The sequence below is a fragment of the Gracilinanus agilis genome, chromosome 2 (assembly GCF_016433145.1).
Source record: "Gracilinanus agilis isolate LMUSP501 chromosome 2, AgileGrace, whole genome shotgun sequence".
In the NCBI taxonomy this organism is placed as follows: domain Eukaryota; kingdom Metazoa; phylum Chordata; class Mammalia; order Didelphimorphia; family Didelphidae; genus Gracilinanus; species Gracilinanus agilis.
The window spans coordinates 616284615-616304169 of record NC_058131.1 but is presented as its reverse complement, the minus strand read 5'-3'; the positions used below and the strand labels follow the sequence as shown (position 1 = coordinate 616304169).

Here is a 19555-nt window from a genome sequence, read left to right as displayed (position 1 = left end):
GGAAGGAAGGAAGGAAGGAAGGAAGGAAGGAAGGAAGGAAGGAAGGAAGGAAGGAAGGAAGGAAGGAAGGAAGGAAGAGAGCATTGATAAGTAACAGGACAGTCTGAGTGGAGAATAATTATTATGATCACACAGGTACCCAGAGAAACTCGTTGTTCTTCTCCTCCCATTCCCCCCATCCCAAGGTCACACTGGCTGATTTTGAGTCCATAGGTGTATCCTGGTAAGCATCCAGAAGGAAATGATTCTTCCTCATTACAGAGCTCCATAAATTACCCCAACTCCACAGAATGTTTAATGTGGAATTACTTAATTTAATAGTCATTTTGACACAAGGAATTGTTTTCTTAAAGCAAGAATTGGCTGTAAAACCTCAAGTGATATTTTATGACTGCTGTATAATAAAGTCATTCTGCAATTAGTGATTAATAGCCTACAACAGTGAGTTTCCCCAATTGCTTCCCTGCTTCTCTTTATTCTTTTCCCCTCCACCACCAATTCCCAAATCAGCAATTGGCCTGAATGAAATTAGCCTCTTTCTCAATTTACCAGGGTATATTTTCTGAGATTATTTATGTTCCATTCAATAAAAATTAAGAACTAACAACACTTTGGACACTGGGGATAAAAAGTTCTCCTTAAAGAAGCTTACATTCTACTGGGCATGTATTGTGTATATACACAGTATTTGCCTGTTGTGTCCCCTATTAGAACGTAAGTTCCCTAAAGGTAGGGACCCAGTTTTTTTGTCTCTTTGTATCTCTAATGCTTAACATGATGCCTACCACATAATAGACCTTTAATAAATGCTCAGTGACTGATTAATGTACATTGGTAAGTAAAATAGATGATATGGAGGGAGAGGGATAGAGGAAAGATCTAGATAAAGTACTCTAGAAAAAGTGAGGAGGAAGAACAAACTTTTAGTTAGTGGGATCAAGAAAACTACGGTGGAGGAGAAAGAAGTGGCAAGTATGCTAATTCTCAAAAGGGGAGAAAAATTTTTCAACAATTATAATAAAAATAGTAGTGAATATTTACATATAGCTTTAAAATTTACAACATATAATTCCACATATAATTCCTTTAATACTCACAAGCACTCTATAAGGTAAGTACTATTTTTATCCCCACTTTATAGATGAAGGAACTAAGGCTGATAAAGGTTAAGTAACTTGTACAGAGTCACACAGCTAAGTTCTGAAGCAGAATTCAAAACTAGGTCTTTCTTGTTTCAAGTCCAACACTCATCTATTACAGTAGAGGTATCAAATACGTGACTCCATTCCCTAGCCCTTCCCCAGTCAGATTAAACTATAATTGGATTACATTCAACAAAATAAATAAAAATACAATAAAATATAGATAATAATAAAATTTAAAACTAAATCAATATGAAGCCTAAAGGGATTATTACATATGGATTAGAGGCCCTTGATTTTTATTTGAGTTTGAAACTACTGTATTACTCCTGTGCCACTAACTCTCAGTGTGACTTTGAGAAAAGATAGCCATGCCCCTCTCTAAGCCTCAGTTTTCCCACTGAGAGAGATTAAGTGATTTGCCCAGGATCCCATGGATAAGTGCCCAAGGGAGGATTCAAACTCAGGTCTTCCTGACACCAAGTCTACCATTACAACCACTCCTGAGATGTCCAACTCACAGCCAAGTTAACAAATAAGTGCAAAACTCCCAAGTAGGTCAAGAAGCAGATTAAGATGTAATTGTGAAATGTTTAACAAAATAAGTAAAAATATAATAAGATTTAGATAATATTAATTTGTGATTTTTCTAAGTCAATAGTCAGCTGGCAGGGGTTCACTTCTGTTTCATTTTGACACTACTACCTAAACCATCTATCAGAAACATAGGCCTAAGCAGTGATGGGAAATACCACAGTCAAATTCAGGAAACACATTGGTTGGAAGAGAAAGTATTTGAAGGGAAGTTATTTGAAAAAAGACTGGAAATATAGGCTCTAGTCAGATTGTATTGAGTTAAAATGTCTGTATTTTATCATAGAGACAATAGGAAGTCACTAAAAATGTTTCAGTGGGAGAGGCACAGGATGCGAGGCTGGTGCCTCAGGAAAGAGGGATAAGTTAAGGGAGAGAATGAAAGCAGTCAGGCCACTTAATTAGAAGGCTATTATAATAGTCCAACTGAGAAGTGATGAGAATCTAAATTAGATTAAGAGGCCATTATCACTATTACCTGAAAGTGCTGAACTGCATCTCCAGCTGGGTAAGTCACTATAGGGAAATAATCAGGCAATGTAGTTCCTGGACTCCAAGAGAGAACACAGCATCCAGAATAAGCCTCACTGGATCTAAATTCCATCAGGAGCTAGCAGAACTGAGATATGAAGCCAGATCAGGGCCCAGGTACAATTTCAAAGTCAGTCTTAATCATCCTCTCATTTCCACATCCCAAATATCTTTTAATCCCCTGGTTACTAACCCTAACATGTTACGGGTAATAATCTACCCTCCTCCAGCAGGGTCAAAAGATCAAAAACTTAAACCTCCTTCCTCTCTGCCACCAAAGTTCTTGTGTTGTTCTATTAGATATAATGTCTGTTTTGAAAGTGATTGTGTAAACTTACCTACACTAAACTAGGAAAAGACCCTAGATTAATATAATATGCCTCTCAAAGGCATTGAGCTAGAGGCAACAATTTTCTCTCCCAAAGCAATTAGTCACATTAGTCTCTAGTATTGAGATTTGCAACATTATTTTAGACTAGTGGGGTAATTTCCATTCCTTTCAGCAAATGTAGGAGTGAGTCTTTCCATTACTCTTCAAATCATAACATATAGGAGACTCTCCTGCTTTCATACAAAACCAATCTTACTTGTAGTCGTTATTAGAATGAATCACAGAATCTTGGCATTCTAAGGGATCTCAGAGGGCATCTTGGGCATCTATTCTCCCCAAGGAACCCCAAGTAGTCATTTGTGCTTTATTTGAACCCTTCCAATGACAAAAGATCAGCTAATAACAAAGATTTTTGAATAGCTCTAAATGTGAGAAAGTTGTTTATGAATACCGGGAACCTTTCAAAAGTAAAATAGGGAAAACTGGAATATAGTCTGGAAGAAATGAGACATATAGCAATATTTTATGTCATATTCTCTGATAAACCCCAAATAAATCCATAAGCTAAATATAATTTCAAAGGATCAAAAATTTTAAGATGGAAGGGGTCTGAGTTCATAGGACACAAAAACCTTATTTTACAGATGAGGAAACTAAAGCATGGAAAGTTAAATATTGTACCATAAAGACAGGAGAATGTAAAGAGACAGCTTTCACAACTATGATTAGCATAATAGAAAAGTAATTTTTAACTAAATAAGGGACAGAGGTTATCATAAAAGAAAAAAATGAAAAATTTTGATTCATAAAGTTGAAAAGCTTTTGTACAATCAAAATTAATGTAGCTAGAATTAGAAAGGATGGCATTAAATGGAAAAAAATCTGAACAATAAAATTCTCTGATTAAAATCTGATAACCAAGATATATACAAATATGAATTTACATACAAATATGAAAAATGAAGAGCCATTTCTAAATAGGCATACTGTCAAAAGATATTAAAAGGTACCTTTTATAAGAAGAAATAGAAGTTATGGCCAATTACATAAAAGAATGCTCAATTAATTAATAATAGCAGAAATGTGAATTTTAAAACTTAAGTTTACCTCACACCTATCAAATTGACAAAGAAGAGAAAAAGATAAAAATTTAAAGTGTTAGAGGTTGTCAGAGGTCAAGGATACTCATATATTGTTTGTAGAACTTTGAATTGTTCTATATGTTTTGGAAAAAAATCTGGAACTATGCTCCAAAAGTCACTTAACTGAATATACTCTTTGACCCAATAATACCACTATTTGGCATATATCCCAAATATTTCAAAGATAGACAGAAAGGGTTCATCACATGTACAAAAATAAATTACAACAGTACTTTTTGCTGCAGTAAAGAACTGGAAACAAATAGAGTACCTTTCAATTGGGGAATTATTGAATAAACTGGTATAAAAATATGATGGATAAATATTAATGAACTGTAAAGAAAGACAAATATGAAGAATTCACAGAAACTTGGGAAGAGTTATATGACTTGTTACAGAGTAAAATGAGCAGAATCAGGCAAAATATTTACACAAATGTCATAATAACCTAGAGGAAAATGACTTTGAAAGGCTTCAGAATTCTGATCAATGTAGCATGACTTTCATAAACTAATGATGAAGCATGCTTCCCATCTCTGGGCAAAGAGGTGGTAGATCTCAAAATGTCAGACTGATACATACATATCCACATATAGCCAATGTGTTGATTTTTGTTTCATTTTGTTTTGTTTGACCATATGTATTTGTTACAAGGGAGGGCTTCAGGGATGAGGGTAGAGATCATTGGGAAGCAAGAGAGATTTCTAAAATATATTAAAAAAGTGAAGAACATCAATGAAACCATTAAAAAACAGAGAAGAATATTTTTAAAAATGAGTTTAGAAGAGGAACACAGACCATACAATTTCACATACAATTCTCACTTTTCTTCTTTTTGGGGGGGGGATGTTGGTGTTTGTTGATGATAAAGTTCATAATAAAGAATTTTTTTAAAGAAATGAAAAGAACACACCAAACTAGCCTTCCTAGGTATGTACTAGTTGTGTGATCCTGGTCAAATCTCTCAATCTCCATTTGCCTCAATTTCCTCATCAGTAAAATGAGGACAATAATAGCACCTGCTTCCTAAGGATGTTGTGAAAATCAAATGAGATGATTTTTGTACAAGAACTTAGCACAGCACCTGGTAAGTGCTATATAAAATGGTAGCTATTATTATTATTATTTATTATTTTCTTCTGCTACTCAGACCCATAGATAAAGGTCATGCCCCCAAGTTGTGATTTTCTCTAAGTTTCTCTGGTCCCTTTGCTAATATCTCATAGATGCTTCTTTATAAAAAAGAAAAAAAAATCAACTATCCCATAATATACAATTCCTTTTACTAATCTATCTCTTGAAGAAGCTGAAACAGCTATAAGAATAGACACATCATTGATTTTATTCTATAGTAGTAAATCCTTTATTGACATTTGTTTGTTTTTTTTTAATTAAGGGGAGGGGGAAGGAAATATTCATATAGAGCCAAATGTCTCTGATAAGCTTTCCTCCCAATAAAGAGAGGAGTGCCATTTTAAATCCACAAGTGGGTTCAGTTTGGCCTCTTCTGTAATTATGGTATACTTCAATGTCAAAAATGCTAAGAGGGCAAAGCTAGAATGTGAGCTCTTCAGGTCTTTGCTCCCAATGCCACTCATGTTACTAGATGTCCTCATTTCAGAGCTGAATAATATGAAGGATGGCAAAAGACTAAATATGAGAACTTTGAAAGCTGGGGAGAACACATCAACAGGCATGGGCAAGAAGTGGTGCTGCAAATGTGTTCCTGATGCCTTGAATTGACATTTTACTATCTGATTATAAGCAGTCAGTATGAGAAGAAAGTTGAAGTCCTTTACTAGACAAGGATTCATGCATGCACTCACTCTGCTCTCTATTGATTTCTCTCTGATAGTTTTCCTGTCTGAATCTCTGGCTATCTGTTTGTCTCTGCCAGGCATACACACATGCTTACTCAAGGCACACAAGGATCTCTCAAAAGTGCTATGTCCAGAATAGAAAAGAAAGGGAAACTGTCTAAGGGAATTACCTATTTTGAAATGAAAAATAAACCTGTTGATGTGTAAAGAATGCAGGACCAGAATGGGGCAGGTTTAGAACAAATCACTGACTAGCAAACAAAGAGCTAAAACACTTCTACGTCAACACTATTAGTTAACCTTCAAAGGGGTCCAGATTGACTTTTTGCAACAATGTCAAGAAGAGTATCTGCTTCTTCCAGCTCATTCTCCCTCATCAAAGGACACTCCTCATGATGTATCTATTGAGGAACTCACTTTAAGGTATCTTAATCAAGTTTACTTTTGTTTCCATTGAAAATGAGACCCAATTTTCCAACAAAAAGATATCCTTTACTAGCTAAGTAATTCAGTTGTTCAATCATTTCAGCATGTCCAACTTTTCATGACCCCATTTGTGGTTTACTTGGCAAAGATACCAAGTGGTTAGCTATTTTCTTCTTGGGTATATTTTACCAAGGCAAACAGGTTTAAATGATTTGCCCAGGGCAAAAAGGTAGTAAGGTTAGTAAGCAAAAAGGTAGTAAGACTGAATTTTAACTCAACTATTCCTGATTCCCAGCCTGGTGCTATATTCCCTCTCCTTCCTAGTTGTCCCTAAGTAATACAGGCACTTTGGAGAAAACTTTAGTGGTTGTATTTCTGTCTGTGAATATGAAATTAGGAGATAAATAAAAATAAAAATAAAATAAAAATACAATAAAAAGGAGAGATCACTGTCTTTGGAGATGGAGAACCCACTTCTGATATTACCTATGTGATGTTGAACCAGCTCTTAATCTCTTTGATTCTCATTTCCTTATCTGTAAAATGAGGGAGCTGGATTAAAGTGACCTCTGGGGTTCCTTCCATTTCTAGAGGTACAATCCTATTATTTCACAAGTTTCTGTTTTGGGGTTGTTGTTTTTTTTCCCACTGAAGAATGGGAGCCAAAACATCTGTATGTTCTAGGAGGATTTGTGTTTGCTTTGGAAAGAATCTAGGGGGCAGCTGGGTAGCTCAGTGGATTGAGAGCCAGGCCTAGAGACAGGAGGTCCTAGGTTCAAATCTGACCTCAGACACTTCCTAGCTGTGTGACCCTGGGCAAGCCACTTGACCCCCATTGTCTAGCCTTTACCACTCTTCTGCCTTGGAGCCAATACACAGTATTGACTCCAAGATGGAAGGTAAGGGTTTAAAGAAAAAGAATCCAGCATTTTTCAAATATGGAAAAAACTTATAGACCTCAAGAATCATTTTTACATCATAAGGTCATAGATCTAGACTTGGTCTTCCAGGTCTAAATGAATTCAGAAGCCATTTGTCCAAGCCTTGATTTTTTGGATGAAGAAATTGAAGTTTGGAAAAAAATGAATCTGTGCCAAGCTTGAAGTCAAGTGGGGGTCAGAGTCAGAATTCTAATATAGATCTTCCAACCCTAAATTCAGTGTTCTTTCCGTTAGTCCTAATGCCTCCCTAAAGTACACTTCAAATGGACTTTATTTAGAACACAAATCTCTCTTTCCATCTCCCTAACTCAGCCACCCACTCTCATAGTCCCTACTCCTGGGTTCTAAAGAAGGATACAAAGAAAAATGAGACCAATACCAATAAGCTTCAATTTATTCTCCCTCCTGCCCTCACCTCACTGCCTTCTTTCCATCTAATATGCAAGTGCTGAATAAGCAGTCCCCACTCCAGAAATACTCCAAAAGCCAAGCAAGTTATATTATATTCTGGGGGGTTTCTAACCTCAGACCTCCCACTACAATAAAGCAGTTCAAATATCACCCTCTGTGAGAACAATCTAATTTGCTGTCTTGAAGAGTTTATTATCATTGGGATCCTACTGCCTCTGAGCAGAATAAAGATTTCTCATTTCCCCATCATAATCATCCATGGAATAAAGCTTCCAATGCCATGGTTGATCTAATAGCCCAGTGAGTAAATAGAAAGGGAATTTCAACTTGTACCTTGGGAGACAAATGCTTCCTGGACTCTACCATCTAAAACCAAAACTGGAAATATCCAGGCATATCTGAGCTTCTCTTCTCATGCTCCTATTTTATCCCTAAAATTTAATAACATTCGTTGGGAATCCAACCCTGGAAGACATAGTGGAGAATGTAATGGACTTGAAGTCAGGGATACCAGACTTTGAAACCCTGTGCAATTCATACAACATTTCCAAGAATCTATGTCCACCTTTGGAGAGGGTGGAGTTGATAGTTTTTACAGCTCCCTTTAATACTTACTTTTTATCTTAGAATGTATATTAGTTCTAAGGCATAAGAGCAGCAAGAACTAGATAAATGGGGATAAATGTTTTGCCCAGGGTCACACAAGCTAGGAAATATCTGAGGTCACATTTGAATCCAGGATTTCCCATCACCAAGCCTGGCTCTCTATCCACTGCACCACCTAAGTTGCCTCTCCCTTTCAATTCTAACTCTGTTATCCTCAGTCAAATGTTTCCCATGTTTACCTGACTAAAGCCATGTCTAAGTTATGCCACAAATCTATTCTGTCCTCCTTAGTTTCACATTGTCCAACTGTAATTTGTTTGTGTCCAGCTCTTTCTGTTCTCCAAACCAGATACTTCCTCCCTGCTGATTCCCCAATTTAGCCTCTGTACAGTATACTTTGCACACAACATTAAGATATTCTTCCAAAGCAAAGATGTCAACTGGCTTGCTACAAAAGAAATCCATGCCATCAGAGATGGAGAGTCCATTTCTGCTTCTAGGCTGTACTTCCAAATCTCCCCTCTTGACCTCACATGTATTACTTTGAATGTAATGTATTTTTAAATTGCTGCACCACTTTAAAAATGTAAAGGAAAGCTAAATTAAATATTATTTGTGGTATACCCTGCTTTTCAGAGGGCCTCTCAAGCTGGTCCCACATATCAGGTCGATGCCTAAATTCCATTACTTGAGATTGCAAATGACTGTGTTTGCAAAATTGTAAATGCAAATTTGGAGGCAGCTTTGGAAAATTCAGCAAGTAACATTAACTGTGTTTGAAAAGATCTTAATTTTCCAGGAAGCAGTCTCAAGCCAGTCAGCCTCTTAGTAGCTTGCTTTTGCGTTCTTTCTCTTGGAGGGAGGGAGAGAGAGAGAGACAGAGAGAGAGAGAGAGAGAGAGAGAGAGAGAGAGAGAGACAGAGAGAGAGAGAGAGAGAGAGACAGAGACAGACACAGAGAGATATCCTTGGAGAGTATATACTAGATAAAATTAGATTAATAAAAGAGCTATTTCCTAAGGATGATCATCACTACATCACAAGGAAGGTATGAGAATAGTTGGAGGAAAGAATTAGTAAGGAATATTAACACGGAGTCTTCCATAAGCAGACTCAGCCCCCTCACCCCTACATATGCCATACTACATGTTTAAAAAACATGTTTGAAAAGCTGATGCATTCAAAATAATACAAGCATATCAAGAGGAGAGAGTTGAAAAGAGAACTCCTAAGGAAATAGCAGGTTGGTTTTGGCTAATATCCTCCTGTGAGGGCACTCAAATATCTACACACTAGAAGTGAATGATGATAATGACTCTTTGCAGGAGAAAGGGAAAGGAAGAACACACTTTTTGTTAGAATTCTAGAATACCAGAGCAAGAATGGATTTTAGAGACCATTTGGTCTAGCCCCTTCACTATAAAAACAGTGAAAGTAATGCCTATAATAATAGAATACCTTGAATTTTGCTAAGCATTTTATAAATATATTATCTTTGGTTGAGCAAGTTGTGGTATATGATAGTTATGGAATTCTCTTATGCTAAAAGAAATAAAAAGCAGAATGTTTTCAGAAAAATCTGGACTTAATATGAACTGATGCAAAGTGAAATGAGCAGAACCAGAAAAACATCGTACACAGTGACAGCAATATTTCTTGATGAACAACTATAAATGACCTAGTTATTCTCAGCATTGCAGTGATTCATAACAATCACAAAGGACTCATGAAGAAAATGCCATTTGCCCTCTGAGGAAGAACTGATGTAGTTTGAATGCAGACCGAAACATGTTATATTTCATTTTCTTTCTTCTTTTTTTTAATTTGAGATCTCTTCTACAAAATGACTAATGCTAAAAAATGTTTTACATGATAACATATGTAAAATCTATATCAGATTGTTCATTGACCCTAACTCATTGGTGGGTTTGAGGCCTCTCACTAAACTGATTTAGCCTGTCTGAGGATAATTTTTTACCAGGGTTTGGAGCCATAGATGAGAATTTGGTGAAGATTCCCAAAGATGAATGAATATCTCTGAAAAGGTCTGGACAAACCCGCACATCAGAAGTGATAATCCTCCTAGAACACCTTATACATGTGAGAATATGAGAGATAACTCATGTCAAATGGCTTTTTTTTTCAATAAAGTAAAAAGAAAGACTTTCAGCTCCAAGGTAAGAAGGAGAGTTAGGGGGCTTGCAAATGTCATGTGGGCTTGAATTAAGATGGTAAATGTGTGAGTGAAGAGCAGGGGTCAGCTGTGACAGATATTGGGAAAGTAGGAATGCCAAGATTTGGCAAGGAGGAAAGATTTGAAAAGATGTGAGGAAGGAAAGTATTTGCTGCTGGGGGGCATGAGATAGAAAATCAGTTAAATTAGGGGTCTGATAATATTCCTCAAGCCCTCCAAAGAAGGCAACACCATAGGTGGAAAGAAGCTATTGAGGAGAATCTGTGAACAAAAATAAGGATTCCCACAGAGGAGAGGAAAAAAATTCTCCACTCTAAAGCCCACTGGACTATGAAACTTATCTCAAAGGAAGGTTTGAAAATCGTGTACCATTTGCTAGACTGGATAGCAGAGAACATAATTTTGTAAAACAGAACTTCCCACAGAGGGAAGAGTAAAGGGTTTGGAAACCAATTCCATTTTTGTCTATTCTCTACAATTTATAGCAGGTGAAAGCAGAGGGGAAGGAGAATGACAAAGAGGTAGTTATGGTTACTAGTCCGATAATAACAGATAAGAATTGGACTATACATGAGGAGAGGAAAGAAGTGGGCTGCCCGTGAGGAGGGTATCTGAGATGGACATCTGATCAATGGCTCCTTCTTGTAGGATGGGGTTTGGTGGCTAAGATAGTCTACAGAGAAAGTTGCCTATGAGTTTAGCCTTGGTGGTGGAATTTGAAATTTGGGGGAGGGGTGTACAGAAATGTCAGGTTCAGATGAGTTTTCATACTTACAGGGATAATGGGGGATAATAATACCTGCCCTACCTTATTCATGGGATAGCTGGGAGGATGAAATGAGATAATGGATGCTAGAGGGCTGTGGAAAGTAGAAAGGGCTGTACAAATGTAAGGTATTATTACCATCATTGTCATTAGTGTTATTACTATTGTTGGACACTTTCCTAACCTTCAGCCATAGTCTCCACCCCATGTCTTCCCAGGGGAAGAAAACACATGTCTTCCAGAGCTATTCTTCATATATAGATATCAAATACATCCCCTCTTCTTTCCCATTACTGTGCTCCCTGAAAACTGAGAGCATCCTGCATCCTGCTCTCTATATCTGACTTTCATGGTTGGACATTCTATCATACTGGAAATAGCTGAGGGACTGGAGTGCACTTGATTTTAGTCATCAAGAGATGTGCCTTATGAAATGAGTTACTGCTTCATAATCCCTATAAAACACACACACACACACACACACACACACACACACACACACACAAGCACACAGAATAATTGAGGCAAATCTACATCAGAAAAGGACGAGCGATAATTGCAAACCAAGGCTTTCAGCAATTACTTGGCAAGTGATCATGGGCACTAATTTTTATTTTCCCCCATGGGGGCAGGTAAAAAGAAAATGCAAAGCAAGAGAATCTGGAATAAAATTAACAGGGACAAGCAGGACTTAGGAATTGAATCTTTTTTTTTCCCCTCACAAAGGAAGGGGATAAAACCTCTGGGTCAGAAAACTTTTTTTCTCTCTTTTTATCCAAAAAAGGGAAATGTACTTCCTAGTCCATTTAATTTAATTTCTTTCAGAATTGATGACAAAGCTTGTCCAGTCTACTGTGCTACTTTTCTCTACTTAGCTCCCCCGGATGGTTGGCCACCTCAATTTCTTAATAGTCTGAATGAGAGTTTTACATCATAGTTTTTCATTCAGAAGTCCTGAGCATCAGACCTTGCAGAAATTGGCCCATTTCAGATAAACAGCTGACCAAAGTCAAATAGCCGGAGCACTGCAAAATCATACATAGAACATTTCTATTTCCTCCCAGTTTGTTAAAGACTCCTACTTTTCCTAAAAGAAGTAGTGTTTTTGGTTCACAAAGCCCAGAAATACTCCAACTTTTGGAAAAGGAAGTGGTTGGGATTTGATATCCATTATTCTCTCTGCTTCCAAACTGATCATTAAAGTTATAGGAAACTTTCATTATTCATAATTCCACATTTCAAATAGTCATAGGGGGCTGAGCCAATCTATTACAGTTCAACACAAATAATAATTTGCAAGTGAGGAAAGCAGGCTGTGGAATTGCTGTGCTACATAGGAAACGGTGACAAACTTCTCTGGCTCACCTCTTTAAGGATCTATACTACAAGGTATTAATAAATCTTTTTAATCATCAATTCTGGAATTCAAGGCATTACACTGCATACAACAGATGATGAAGTATTAGAAGGCAGAGATGGGATTATCTTGTGAAGCTCCCTCATTTTGTGAAAAAGGAAACTCGGATCCAGAAAGGTAAATAATTTACCCAAGTTTCTAACTCACTAAGAGCAGAGCTGGGACTAGAATCCAAGTCTTTTGAATTAAAATCCAATTTAATGTTCTTTCCACTGTACCTTAATACTACTACAATATCTAACAAGAAGGGTAAGTAAGCTCTTTTTCCCCACCCCCAAACCCTTACCTTCTGTCTTAGAATTATTAAGGAAGTATGGGTTCCAAGGCAGAAGAGCAGTAAGGGCTAAGCAATTGAGGTTAAATGACTTCCCCAGGATCACACAACTAGGAAATATCTGAAACCAGATTTGAATCCAGGACCTCCTGTCTCTAGGCATGACTCTCTCTCTATCCATTAACCTAAATGCCTTTAGCATAAGCTCTTAACCTCACCCACATCTTCCCATTCTCACTAGACTCCAATGCTCTATAAAGTTGTTGCTTCTTATCACCTGTTAATTTAGCTAACAACTGGAATGAGCCAAAGAGTGTAGTGGAAAGAATATTGGGTTTGGAGATCAAAAAACCTGGATCACAATCTTATTTCTGCCACTTAAAACATGTATGATCTTGGGCAAGTCACTTTACCTATCTGATCTTAGGAAAACAAAAAAATGACACTGAGATAGTTGTTTGTTTGTTAAAACAATGAGAAAATCATTAGTGTCTTAAGATAATTCCAAGTACACTCTACGGTTGTAGCAATATAGAACTAATAATACTGAACCTATTTTTGTATATATGTGATCACTTCATATAAGTTGTAAACGGTAGCTTATTCTTTCTTTTATTTTTTAATAAATAAAGCCTTACCTTCTGTTTCAGAATCAATACTGTTTATTGGTTCAAAGGTAAAAGAGAAGCAAAGGCTAGGCAATGACTTGCCCAGGGACACAAAGCTAGAAGTGTCTGAGGGCAGATTTGAATCCAGGACCACCCATCTCCAGACCTGGCTCCCAAACCACTGAGCCACTTAACTGCCCAGAAAATATAGCTTCTTTATCTTCACATTACCCCCCACCCCAGCACAAAAATAGTCCTTTGAACAGAATAAGTGGTCAATAAATATTAAAATCAATGAATGAATATCAATCAGACAAAGAACTTACCAATAAAACCTGTTGGGGGTAATATGCTCATGCATCAGTTGCCATCTTCTCCCAAAATCCATGGAGCTATAAAGCTGCAAAACACAAAGTGGGGTGGGGAAAAGGGAGATAATGAATACCAAAAACTGATTCAACTGCTATGGAAATGTTCTTTCCAGAACATTAAGATACTGTTTAAAAATAGATTTCATAAATGTTCTAAGTCTCTTATAATTAGAGAAATGCAAATCAAAACAACTCTGAGGTACCACTTCACACCTAGCAGATTGACTAACATGACAATAAGGAAAATAATAAATGTTGGAGGGGATGTGGCAAAATAGGGATATTAATGCATGGCTGGTGGAGTTGTGAATTGATCCAACCATTCTGGATGGCAATTTGGAACTATACCCAAAGGGCTTTTAAAAACTGACTGCTCTTTGATCCAGCCATACCACTGCTGGGTTTATACCCAAAGAGGTAATAAGGGAAAAGACTTGTACAAAAATATTCATAGTTGTGCTCTTTGTGGTGGCAAAATGGGGAATGGCTAAACAAATTGTAGTATCTATTGGTGATGGAATACTATTGTGCTCAAAGGAATAACAAACTGGAGGAATTCCATGTGAACTGGAAAGATCTCCAGGAATTGATGCAGAGTGAAAGGAGCAGAGCCAGGAGAACATTGTACACAGAGATGGATACACTGTGGTACAATCAAATGTAATGGACAATGACCCAAGACATTTCTGAGGGGCTTACAAGAAAGAACTATCCACATCCAGAGAAAGAACTGTGGGAGTAGAAACACAGAAGAAAAACATTTGCTTTCTATTAAATCTATTAAATAAAATTTTAAAAATAGATATAGAATAACCATAACTCCCAACTGATCCAGAGAAACTAAATTTAATACCAAATGCTTACCATTAGACCTTGTACATAGTAAACATTTGAAAAGCATCTAACACATGTACATTTCACAATGATCTATCATTTCAAAGTTTGCAAACAATTTTACCAACAACAATCTTATGAGATAGCTACGCCAAGTATCATTATTCACATTTTACTGAGGAGGAAACTGAACATTTAAGAAATCAAGTGATTCTATGATTCTAAGATCATAAGATTAACTAGGTCACACAGCCAGTAAGTCTCAGAATTAGGGTATGAGTAGAGGTTTTCTATTTCCAAGAGTGGTGCTATTTCAGCACACCACATCAATCTTTGAGCCAAGAAAGTGAATAATCATTGTCCAATGATGGTCAAGTGTATATCCTTCAACAGGAGTCCCTATAGCAGATTATTTGCCATCTAATCTCAACTAGTAATAGTCAAGAGATCTCAAAATCTATCTATTCTTGAAGGGCTAGTTTAAATTCCACCAGCTCTAGGAAGCCTTCTCTGGCTATGCTATACCAGTTAACTACCTCTTCTCCTTCTAAATGTCAATAGCTAGGCAGGATATCTAGCATGTTTCATTCCATAGCTAAGATAAAAAAGATTACAACAGGCTAGAATGTTGTGATGAATCTAAGAGGATGAAATTTAATAAATATCAATGTGAAATCATATACTTGAATTAAAAATATATCAGTTCAAAGCAATAAGATGAAGAAGGCATGGCTAGATAATGGTTCCTATGGGAAAGAAATGGAACTTTAGATGGAATGCAAATTCAATATAAGTCAAATCAAACTGTGATGTAATGAGTGATGTAATAAATAAAATAAATAATGTAATGTAATAAATAAATATAATGTAATGTAATGTAAATAAAATAATAAATAATAAGTAATGTAATCAATGAATGAATAAAAAAAATAAAATAACAAATAAGAACTGTCATCTTAGGACACATTAAGAAAGGTATTTTTTTACTGAGGAAGATTTATATGAACTGAGAAAAAGTGAACTGAGCAGAACTAGGAGAACTTTGTAACAGCAATACTATAAGGATGATTAACTATTATAGGCTTAGTTATTCTGATTAGGACAGTGATCCAATATCCATGATGAAAAATGCTATCCATTTCCAGAGAGAGAACTGATGAACTCTGAGTGCAGATGGAAACATACTTTTTTCACTTTTTTATTTCTTGTTTGAGTTTTTCCAATATGGCTAACATGGAAACATGGTTTATATTATTTTACATGTATAATTGATAGTATATTGCTTGAATTCTCAGTGGGTGGAAATTTGGAACTCAATTTTTTAAAATGAATTTTAAAAATAAATAAATTTAAGTATCCTAAAGAGAGGAGGAGGGGACCAGTTTTAGGGCTATGAAGATAATTAATAGTTCGTCTGTACTCAATTTTGCTCCAGGAAACTTTCTGAAAGCACTGCATTTTGTTTTGGTTACCACTTTTTAGGAATGATATTTATCAGGAGGAAAGTATTCAAGGGAGAGTAACTAGAACAGTAAAAGGTCTAATAATACATACTACGAGGATTAGAGGAACTAGCCACATTTTGATGGAGAAGGCTTACTAAAAATATAATAGATGCCTTCAAGTTTTTAAAGGCTGCCATGTAGACAGGGGTTAGACCTGTCCTGGTTGACTCCAGGGAACAAAAGTAGAAATCAGAAGTGAAAGTTGCAAAGAGATTTAGTGTATATGTAAGTAACAGTCAAACAAAAATCTTCCTAATATTTAGAAATATACAAAAGTAGAATAGTTTTCTCTGGAAGGAATGTATTTTCATTCCACTGAAACTTCTAATTTTTTCCCCCACAAAATTCAGCCACATTTTCCTCATCTTATTTCTATGAGCCAATTTATTTTTAATTTAAATGCCTTTAAACCAAGGCTAGATGACCCTTCTTAGGTATACTTTAGAAGAGATTGCATTCCATAAAGTTTGGAACTGATATCCTTTGAGATCTCTTCCAACCGTGAGATTCACTGTCTCTTACTCATCACTTCCCTTTGCAGAGGCTAGCAAACAATAGGTTGCAGGTCTTTTCTTTTAACATTAGAACCTACAATACCATAGTTCAAATGGGTAGTTCACATTCCCTATTTTTCTTAGGCTTGTCTAAGCATTCAAGGTAGATGACCATAATGAGTTCATATCAGTTTCCCAATCACTCTCATTGAGGAAGATACAACTGTTTCCTCTATAACTTCCTGATCCTGATCATTCTATCTGATCAGATGCTAACTACACTAGAGTATCAATGTCACTGTATGACCTAATCACCTTGATCTAATCACCTCTTCATTTGTCAAGGAAACCAGAGCAAAGAAAGAGAGACAGGCAAGGGCAATCACAACCCCCAAGCATGTTATGCTTATTTCTACCTCCTTTGCATTTGCCTCTACTAGTATTTCTGCCTTTCCTTCAAAGAAGGCATCTGTGACTTGTCCATGTCCACAGATGATGTCGCTATGCTTGATTCCCTGAAAAGATGGATTTCTCCCTTCATTCCCTTCTCTGTACTTCCATCACTCTCAGAGAGAATCTGCCTATCAAGAAAAAACCTAGAGACTATCTGCTTTTCAGTTTCTATTCCTTCCATTTGCCTTTCTATATCAGATCCTACCTTTGACTGCTGGCAGAGAGATTAAATTGAATTCCTTGCCTAGAGCCTGACTGGGATAAAAAAGAAAGAGAAAATTTATTGGGAAGGTTTGGGGGATAGTTACATAGTCAAAGCAAACTACCGAGGTCTGTGACTATTTGCTTAGACTGGGTAGCATCTTGGTTACCTTCAATTGAAAAGTTTTTTTCAGAAGCGAATACTTCAGCTCATAGTCAAGGGCAAGGGCAAAGGTCATGGAGACTGTGGATCTCCACGTATAACAAAAATCTGCCCATATAATCAGCCAATTAGTCAAAAAACATTAATTAAGACCCTATGATGCATCAGCCATTATACTAAGTGAAGATAGAAAGAGTCAAACACTTATTTTTGCCCCCCAAAGTTCACGATTTAATGGAAGAGATGAGAAGCAAATAAATACGTACAAATAAGCTATATATAACAGAAGGAGGAAATAATTAAGAGAAAAAATGACTAGAATGAATATAGGCAGGAAAAGGCTTCCTATAGAAGGTGGAATTTTAGTTAGGGCTTAAAGGAAGCTAGGGAAGTCAGCAGACAGAAATGAGGAGGGAGAGGTTGGGGGGACAGAGAGAAAATGCCAAGAAACAGTGTCTTGTTTGTAGAACAACAGTATGAGAATTTATCATCAATCTGTACCCTTCTTACCTTTATAAAAAGGAAAGTTTTGGGAGTGGCTGGGTAGCTCAGTGGATTGAGAGCCAGGCTTAGAGATGGGAGGTCCTAGGTTCAAATCTGGCTTCAGACACTTCCCAGCTTTGTGATCCTGGGCAAGTCACTTAACCCCATTGCCTACTCTTACCACTCTTCTGCCTTGGAGCCAATACACAGTATTGACTCCAAGATGGAAGGTAGGGTTTTTTTTTTTTTAAAAAGGAAAGTTTCATTTTGAATATGAAAATCCATTTTGGTCACCCCTTTGATTGAATTAAGAACAAGACCTGAGGCTTATCTGAATAAGGGGGATGGATGCATGGGAGGAGGTCAGAGGAAAAAGCTTTCCTCTTGTCCCACAGGACTCCTGGCATTTGGAATCCTGGCCTCTCACCCAAATGGACAAGTCTGTCCAGTCAGGGAGCCCCAGAAAAAGTGATGTTGAGAGGGAGTGGCATAATAAATTATAGATCAAGGAAGCTCTCATTTGTTTTTTTGGCCAAGCAGCAACAGTGAATAGAGAAGAGCCTGGAGGGGATGGCTCCCCCAAAAAACCTACAAAGAGAGTATCAAGGAGGAAATAATGATCAACAAAGTCAGCTCCACAGAGCAGTGGAGATAATGAAGAATGAGTGAAGGACATTGAATTTGGAGGAAAAGGCCATATTAGAGTATCCTAGATTTCGTAAGAAAGGTGAGCAGCAAGCTCAGGTTAGCTAAGGAAGGTGTTCGAAGGGAGAACTGTTCATGTGGCTATATTCCTTTTCTTTCTCTGACTGACTTTTTACTATTTAATAAACAATTATAAATTAATATAGTCTCCAGAGAATTCTAATCTTAAAAGCAAGGAAGTCAAAGTTAAAGGACTGAAGAGTAAGTGGCAGGGAATAAGGCATAAGAAGTCTGGAAAGATAGAATGGGGTTAAGCTTATGAAGGGCTTCGAATGACAAGCAGAGAACTTTGTATTTATCATGGAGGAGATAGGGAGCCACTGGAGCTTATGAGTAAGGAAATGATATTGTTCTTTAGGAAAATTGCTTTAGTGGCTGAATCAGAAGATGGAATGAAGTGAGGAGATACCTGAGGCAGGTAAGATCCACTCTCAGTCTATTGCAGTAATCCAGGCATGAGGTCAAGACTGGTGAATCTGAGAATGATCAGCATATCTTGAACCAAACTCTCTACCCACCTCTCATCTGTTTTTCAGACATATCAGCTTGGATATTCAGTAGATATCTTAAACTTGACATATCCAAAACTGAACTCATTATCTTTCCCCTGACACCCTACCCCCTCCTTCCTTAGTACTGTCAAGAGTAATGCCTTAAAATACAAAAGCAGACTTCCGGTTAAGATGGCGGCAGAGTAAGGAGCAGCTGCTCGATCTCTCCTGACCGAACCACACAGGACCCCTCAAGGGGAAATAAAAACGAGTCCAGGGGAACGAAGGAACCCCACAACAGGGCGCAGCATTGAAGGTACACAGAATCGGGGCATTTCCACACTTTAAAGGGGTGAAACAGCTCTCACTAAAACACGAGAGGAAGAAGCCCCTCCCCCACCCCCCACACCGCACAAGCTGGTAAACAGGACTGGGGCAACCAGATAATCATTGGCAGCCCTGGAGCCTGTACCTGTGCACTGCAAGACAAGAGACCCCAGGTGGCTGGGACTTTCCCTGAGCGCCCACATGGGTGAAGGCACCTCCTCTGGCCTGGACAAAGGCCCCTAATACACAGCCTTTCCCAAGCACTGAAGGCATCGCCTCAGGGGCGAATAAAGATCTCCAGCCCACGGACTTTCACTACCTTCTGC

The 19555-nt window shown here is 37.3% G+C and overlaps 1 protein-coding gene across 1 annotated transcript in view; it reads right to left on the bottom strand.

The window, feature by feature from the left end:
- SORCS3 (sortilin related VPS10 domain containing receptor 3) overlaps positions 1 to 19555 on the bottom strand; it is a 690838-nt gene that overhangs the window by 243404 nt on the left and 427879 nt on the right. Inside the window, exon 5 of the mRNA XM_044660176.1 lies at positions 13529 to 13602. Coding sequence (XP_044516111.1) covers positions 13529 to 13602 — 74 coding nt within the window. The remainder of the gene's footprint in view (positions 1 to 13528; positions 13603 to 19555) is intronic.